Source organism: Ursus americanus, chromosome 32 (assembly GCF_024610735.1).
Source record: "Ursus americanus isolate L20-20 chromosome 32, mUrsAme1.1.p, whole genome shotgun sequence".
Taxonomy (NCBI): Eukaryota; Metazoa; Chordata; class Mammalia; order Carnivora; family Ursidae; genus Ursus; species Ursus americanus.
The window spans coordinates 14,182,501-14,190,951 of record NC_142158.1 but is presented as its reverse complement, the minus strand read 5'-3'; the positions used below and the strand labels follow the sequence as shown (position 1 = coordinate 14,190,951).

Here is an 8,451-nt window from a genome sequence, read left to right as displayed (position 1 = left end):
GAATTAAATTCTTAGAAATTACACTGGGCACACACATTTGTGTGTCAGTATTTAGATCAGCAATGACACCCTGCCCACATCTTTTTTATGTCTTACAGCCTGGTCACATGTTCTCTGATAGTTTCCCTGGCTGGGGTGTTCTTCCTTTCCTCTATTCTGCAGGTCGTAAGGGATCTGACCCAACTGTAAGGGTTCTGACTCCCAAATTCCAGCTTGTAGGCACATGGAAACTGGGGCTCTTTATCGCAAATAATGCCTGATCTAAGCTCCCAGAGATTCCCAAGCAGGGAGGAATTCTAGGCCACACCCTTTGCTCATGAGACAGGGGAATATAAAATTGTACAGCTCTAGAGAGAGCTGCTTTTTAAATGATACATCACTTGGTAAAAATAAAAATAAAAAAAAATGATATGCCACTTGGTTCTATCAAAGCACTTTCCAGATTTAGCTACCTATTTTATATGAGAGAATGAAAGGATTCTGACCTTATTTCATAATTTTACGGAGTCTCACTGTACTAACATTGCATTCTAAGTATCTGTGCATAAAGATGTCTAAAATGCAGCCTTCTGTGAAGAGACAGAAGTGGGCTGCCTTATTGGAAAGTTTTCTGAGCCTTATCTGATGTGAGTAGAGGTACCCTGTGTTTTGTGGCTTGTATATTTCGGATTATATGTCTACGAAATAAATTTATGATGACAATAACATGAGTCGCTTGACAAATTACAGATAGTTTAAAGGCAAATATTAGCTATTAGAATAATACCAAGGTTAAGGAACCCAAAGAAGACAGATTTCCACTTCGCATACATTCCCAGAAATATGTGCCTTGGGATTACTCTTTAGTCACTGTGCTGTGGAAAAAAATAAGCAAGTCAAACCTCAACTTCTGTAATTGGCTCAAATTTTCTCATTTTGGTGTAGACTTTTTTTTTCCCTTTGAAAAAGTTTTATATGCATTTCCCTTCTTTTAGGAAGTAATCAATATAATTGAATTTTTGTTGTTACTCATACATTAAGAAGTTTTAAAATTAACATAGAAGGATTAAAACATTTCATTTTCCATCTTGTTAGCCATGTAAGAGCTCATATGCACATGGTGAAGTGGCTTTTGAAACTATGACCTAGAGCTCCAAATTAAAGAAAAATGTGTTACATACATCATGTGTACACAATGTACTTAATTTTTACTGCCAAACACTGATAACCATTTCGAAAGGGCAAACTCCAACTTGGAAAGGCTCCTCTGGTGAATGCTTATAATAATCTAATAAATGTTGGGCCTATCTTGCTTATTAGAAAAAAATTCCCATTTATTATTATTCCCACACATTATTACAATCATCTGGTCCCAGACTGAGTTCTAGTGTAGTATTTTTATCAATGGAAATAGTATCCAATGTAATAGCTTGCAGGTTAAACTTGATGATTTATCACATGACTCTAAGGAGGGTTTTTTTTTTTTTCCAGTTTCCAAATGGCTATTTTATCAGATTGTTTGAACATTAAATTTTTTTTTAAGATTTTATTTATTTATTTGACAGAGATAGAGACAGCCAGCGAGAGAGGGAACACAAGCAGGGGGAGTGGGAGAGGGAGAACCAGTCTCATAGCAGAGGAGCCTGATGCGGGGCTCGATCCCATAACGCCGGGATCACGCCCTGAGCAGAAGGCAGACGCTTAACCGCTGTGCCACCCAGGCGCCCCTGAACGTTAAATTTATCCTCATTTGCAATCCAAAATAGTTACCTGAAGTTTGCTGTGTGTGTGTGTGTATGTGCGCACGTGTTTACTTTTAGTGTATATTTGTTTTCTAAACTCTTTGGCACAATTTTCTGGGGGTGTTCAGACTACCATGCGATATGTGTCGGGAGAGAACTTTTCTTTTGTGCTGTCAATTCTGAGCATCTGAATTTTGGTGTGGGTTGTGGCTTTCTTTTGTCTTTGAAGTTTGCACTCTTTATTTGTAACAACTGTATTTTAGTTAACATTAAAATCTAAGGAGTCTTAAGAGCGCTAAAAACACATCTCCTTTCACGAGTTTGTGTATCGTGTCTCTTTACTAGATTAAGTCCTCGGGATTTAATCTGCTTGGTCCCTAAGTGTGTATATTCATCACGGACGTTATCAGGGATCATCCATTTAGGACAGTTGCAAACTGGATCCTATTTTTAAAAAGATAATGTAGTAAATGAAATAAAGCATCAACAGTGAATTTTTAGCATCCTTTCAGTGCAGTCTGAATTAGTCACCTTTTGGGCATAAAACAGGAAGTTTACGCTGTCTTGATCAACTCTGAAGTTTTCCTAGTAAAATATTTTGTGAACATTCACAGACTCTCAGTTTATCAGGAGTCTGGCTCGAGCAAACGAGAGCAACAGTAAAAACAGGCCCCCAAATCAAATCCTGTTGACTTGACGGGGAGAGTTCTCGGGACCATTAAGTAACATCATAGCTCTCTGACCCCAAATTGCTTCATCTATCTTATAGCCAGACCAATTTATTCCAGTTTTTAAATATTATTTTTCTTTTTTAGAGGGACTTGATTTAAATCTGTGCATTGCCGAGGGCAAGGAGCCCAGAACATGGATAGAGAGGTAAGATGGATATAACAGTAGTTCCCTCTGATTTTTTCCTTTAAAAGCAGCCTTTTAAGCTTTATTTTTCATAATATTATCCACAGACGAAAAGTATAGAAGCGAGGAGAAATTTAGCCTCCTTTGTAGCACTCACGAGTAAAGAGGATGATTAACGAGTGTAGCAGACAATGTTAACAGCAAAAGAGAGTCCATAGAAGTTAAACAAAAGTGCCTTCAGAACTTCCAAGGATTCCCATGATCCATAGTAGGACCTCATTGTGCCCGTCCACTGTTTCTAGTTTTGATTAGACTTATAAACACAGCACCACATATTTTCATGTGGCTTATCGCCCAGGGGCAGAATTAGATTGGCCGCACTGAAACTGTGAGGCTTGTGAGTTTGAGGCAAGGGCTAGGGCGAAATCAGTAGTGTAATTGTTTTTGTGGAGTGACCGTGGGACCTCCTCTGTTCTGAATTACACATGGCTCAACCCTTTGACCTACCCAGACTCAGCGGTGGCTGGCAGAACTCCGAGAGGCCTGGGAGAGGGTCCAGCACTGACGAGCTGGAGTGTTATCTGTCAGGCGAGACGTGCGCCCACAGCCGTCGTAAACTCGAGAAGTTACCAGTGGGTCCGTATTTGTGACCACCTCAACTTCATTCAGCTTGGTACCATATTAGTTAACATTTCCACAGGAAGTGCCAATGTGAGAGATTTTTGGAATCCAAATGTAGCAAATCCTTTGATTAAAAGTATATATATATGTGTGTGTGTGTATATATATTCAATATACCTTCTGTGTATGTATTCCGTGTATATTATATATATATATACATATATACACACACACACACATATACACACACACACATATATGTATATAGTTTACTATTTTGGATAATCTTACAAGGATATTTTGGCAAATTATCCAAAAATTATTATGATGATTTAAAAAAAAATACATAAGGTTTGGGAAAATGTTATAAGCTTTGCTTAAAATTCTTTCATTACAATCGATTTAATTTAAATTCTTTAAGAAATAGATGGTACCCCACTGACGTAATTCCTCAAAGCTAAGGGGGGTGTGGAGGATGTCCAGAAAATGTTGGAGAGAATTGGATGCTGACACTTCTGCATTTGTGGAGAATGTGCTCTGTGGTTCACATGATGGTATCACATATACATTTCTCTATGTGTGAATTTGAACTTAGTCACTTGAATTTTTATTTTCTATCCAGTCAATAACATTTCCAAAGGTAAATAAGCAGAGAACACTGGTTCGCTTTCCGGCACTTGAGATGATTTCGAAAACTAGTCCTGTTTCTGTAACATCCAAAAATGTTTTATCAACTTTTCATGGCCAGTTTTACAAATTCAAGGTCTCTCTAGGCATTTTGTGCTTATGACAACTTGGCAATAACCTAGCATTTAATTCTTTTCTTTCTCATTTGAGGCAACTCAGACTGAATGTTGATTCAATTCTTAGTTACATACATGATGCTTAAATTTTTCTTTAAAGAACACACAACTTTGGGATACCTGGGTGGCTCAGTCAGTTAAGCGTCCACCTTCCACTCAGGTCACGAGCAGGTCCTGGGATCCAGCCCCACATTGGGATCCCTGCTCAGTGGGGAGTCTGCTTCTCCCTCTGCCCCTCCCCCTGCTCCTGCTCGCTCTCTCTTTCTCTCTCTAAAATAAATAAAATCTTTGAAAAAAAAAAAGAATACACAACTTCAACTACATTTTTTTTTGAATTGTTTTTTTTTTACTCTAGGAATTCAAAACCAGAATAGGGAGGTCCCGTTCAGATTATCTAGGAAAGGGAGAAAAACCCCATTAAAATATCCTATAAGCCCCCCAACAAAACTGCATTCAGCCCTACCCGGGCTTGTTCTCATTAGCAATGAAGAGTTTGCTCTCCATATAATCTAACATGGAATGCTTAGAGCAGACAGGTGCAAATTGCAAGCTGTTTCACTTTGGCTGTTATCCCTTAAATAGACAAAGTAATAGACTGGGGGAACAAAAAAGGTTCCAGCTCAAGCTGCATAAATGAAAGTCTTAACAGGGACAGACCAGCTGGCTAGGAGAATTCAATGTGGTGAATACTAAATATTACCTTTATGCCACTTGCCAAGGAAAACGGCTTCAATAACACCCCCTGCCTTTTATTATTGAGATGATGTTCCTTCAAAACAGTCTTTTGCTTTATTGAAAAGGCAACGCTAGGGCTGAAGTGGAGGAGAACAGAAGCCAACATACCTGTTCCTGTTTACCATCATTACACTCCTCCGAGCAATTCAGGCACGATTAGGCTCCTGGAGGTGGACCAGATTGACAGTATTTCTATCCATGGTTTTTTTTTTTTTTTTTTTTTTTTTTTTTTGGCTGATCCAAGCAAAGCCCCAGAGCAGTGAAACAACTAAAACAATCACTACCACCCCCTCCTTCCCAACAGGATGAATCCGCTAAGCTGGTTTGGTGAAAAAAAAAAAACAAACCCAAAAAACAAAAAAACCCACCACCAACAAAACAAAACAGTTGTTAATATTGGGAACACCTCAATTAATTTCATGGAAGAGACGGGCCATGCCAGAATGTGTAGGAATCTAAGGCATGTTTCTGAAAGGAGGCCCTAACTCTGTCATGCCAAAGTGGCTTCGCTTTGTGACTTCCCGGCCGTGCGCTGGAACGGCTGTCTGGAAGCTGGAACTCAGACGTGCGCGCGGAGGCCCCCGGCGGGGTCTGACTGCGAGGTCCCCGCGCCTGCGGGAGGGGAGGCCGACAACCCCCAGCCCGCCTTGTTTACAGCCGGACAGGGGAAAACAGCTAGACACAAATGAGGGCTGACGGTTTCATGAAGCACAGTCGGTTGATCCCGGATGCAATCTGACTGCCCTGAACGGAGCCGTGATTTGTGCAGTATGCAGAATTCGCTTTCTTGCTGGTCTGTGCCCACCAGGCTCCGCGCCGCTCCCTCTGCGCCCCTCGGCCATGGCTTTGAGCGCAAGCCGAGCTGAATGCGGCGTGGGGGTCCCCATTCCTTCTGACAATAATCACATTCTTTAAAAGCTTCGTGGGTTTGGCTCGTCACTGGTTATAAATGAGTTTGCTGTAGTTCATGTTCGCTACTCTAGCGCAGTGGGTTTTTTTTTTTTTTTTTTTTTCCCAAGTTGACCGTGTCGCATCAAAAGATATTTGTTACTTTTTAACGAAAAGGAAAATATCACCCAGAACACTGTCAGTTCTTACTAATTCCAGGCAGGTTTTTTCCCCCCTCTCTGTTCAAATCACAAAGTATTTCTTGCTTCCCACCCCCCCCCCCCCCGCACACTACATTTCTATATTTAGTAGGATAACCTTAATAGAAATTTTTTTAAAAGACCTGATTTATCACTACTTAAGCACACATGTAAAATAAATTTCTTACCAGAAACTGCTGACTTCGATTTGATTTAGGGTTAGATTATATCAATTAAATAGAAACGTAAAGGGAAAAAGCCATCAGGTCTATCCAGAGTAGTTTCAGTCAAGATTTCTAAACATTTTGCTTTTCTTCAGAGCTAAGCAGACATCAACGGGGAAGCAGGAAGATACTGATGACTAAATTTTGTCTCTTAATTTAATTTTTCAAATACCTTATGGGTATTTAATAAGTTAATATGAACTTACTAAAAATATTAAAAGTTCCGTAAACAAGCCAACTTGACACCCGGCCAGGAATGAAGGAATTGATGTCAAATGTGAGTGAAGGATTAGCTTGCCTGAGTTGAAGAGAGAAAATCTCATCAGGAAAGAATCTCAGTGGAGAAGGGGGAGATGAAATCGCAGTTGACACCCCTGCAAGGTGCCCATGTGTGAAGGAGAGAGAGAAAAGAGGGAAGAAATTGGCAAAGTGGAGAAGAAGGAAATCACTGCCAATTTCCTCTTGAACATGTGTTACTCGTAAAGAGGTCACAAAATACAAACTATCACTTGGTAATCCTCTCGAAGAATTTCTCTCCCTCCGGTGTGTACAGTCAGACTTGGCCTGCCTCGTATATATGTGAACCTGCGAGAATATCTTTGAGACCTTTTTAAACATTAGAGAGAAAGTACATAATTTCATTTGAAGTCCTGAATAAGGAAATGAAGTCTATTAATAGGCCACCTCCATCTATTTAAAAGCATGTTTAACTGGATCTGAAAGGAGTTGAAGTGTCCGAATTACTGAACCATGTCAAGAAAACTCGTGTCTGCTGCTGCCTCTGATGAAGTTTGTGCAAAAAACAATCACACCTCAACCTGTCTTTTAATAACATGCAGGAACGTTTACTGCAGCTGTGAACGACCATTTTAAAAAGTTTACCAAGTTTTTAATGAATATAGCCTAATCTTTTTGTATTAAAAGTTGAGGAAGTACGTGAATTAGTGCAATGTATTGTCTCTTGTTATTGAAGTGAACATTTTAATGTATGAGTGTAATACTCTACGTCTTAGGATTTCTATCAGGTTGTGATGCTGTTTTTATCTCTTAAATAGAGCAATGGCATAGAGCAGTACATCGTTCCACTTTATGGATGTAAAAAAAAAAATCAGAATTCCTGAAAGCAAGAAAAAAGCTTTTAAAATTATTGGACTTTTCTCAATAAATATTTGTTATGCATTTTCTTTAAAAGAAGTATTACGGTGTTTTTTGGTTTTTGGTTTTTGGGTTTTTTTTGGTTATGATTTTTACCCCTATAGGTCTCCTCTCTGGAGTATATCTTTTTTCCTTGATTTTATTTATAGTGAAATGAATTTTTTTTTTTTACCTACTGCCCACTATTTACTTTATGTTTCAAAGAAGAGGTTTTCAGAAAAATAGGCCCTGCGTTTTGATTAGCAACATGGCCCATTTGTTCATAAATCTTTTTTTTTTAAAGATTTTATTGATTTATTCGACAGAGATAGAGACAGCCAGCGAGAGAGGGAACACAAGCAGGGGGAGTGGGAGAGGAAGAAGCAGGCCCACAGCAGAGGAGCCTGATGTGGGGCTCGATCCCATAACGCCGGGATCACGCCCTGAGCCGAAGGCAGACGCTTACCCGCTGTGCCACCCAGGCGCCCCTGTTCATAAATCTTTAACGTGCTTTTTTCGATACTGGGCTGTTTGTACAACCTGATATATTATGATTTAATTGTTTTATGATATTTATAAGAAGAGTGAAAGAATTTTTTGAAAGAAGTCAGGTTTATGACAAACATTTTAACTCAGAAGGAACTATTAGAAGCTCCAGGAAATCTATTAAAAGCAGTGACACAGGGATTTTAAAGTGGAGAAGACATTTTGTTATTCTGAATCCCGTCATCAGACACTTAATGAGTTGTCTAATAGGGAGTTATCTTTACACATAACTGTGCTTTGCTGATCTCTCCACGCTTTATCTTTCTTGCTTTTTTGGCTTATGTTTAACCCAAATTTTATAATCTGAATTTGAGCGTTGCTACCACAGATATTTTTAAAATTTAGTCTGACAGTTATCAAGTATTCATTTGGAACTTGTAAGAGTCTGAGAGCTCTAATAATATTTCTGGCTATTCATTTTCGTTTTTGAACATTTATTATGCATTCTAATATTAATGGCTTTTCCAGTCATGTAATGAATTCTGGTGTTCAGTGATGTGGCATTTTATGAAATTTTTGTAAGTCCCGTAAGAGCATGAAAGTCTTGGCACTTCACATTATTTTGACTTTTACTGAAATTTTGGATCCTCTTTATCCCTGACTAGATTTAAATAAATAATTAGTTCACATGCTGGAACTTCGCGGCTTAAAGCAAATACGGACACAAGCGAGAACAAATGCTTAGCACATGCATGCTTTCTCCAAGAAGATTCTACTTTACGGA

The 8,451-nt window shown here is 39.0% G+C and overlaps 1 protein-coding gene across 1 annotated transcript in view; it reads left to right on the top strand.

Moving 5' to 3' along the window:
• Nucleotides 1-2,546: 2,546 nt before the first annotated feature.
• LOC148107318 (orofacial cleft 1 candidate gene 1 protein-like) overlaps nucleotides 2,547-8,451 on the top strand; it is a gene marked incomplete at its 5' end in the record, with an annotated part of 60,642 nt that continues 54,737 nt past the window's right edge. The window contains one exon of the mRNA XM_087857900.1: nucleotides 2,547-2,597. Within this exon, the coding sequence (XP_087714026.1) occupies nucleotides 2,547-2,597 (51 nt within the window). The remainder of the gene's footprint in view (nucleotides 2,598-8,451) is intronic.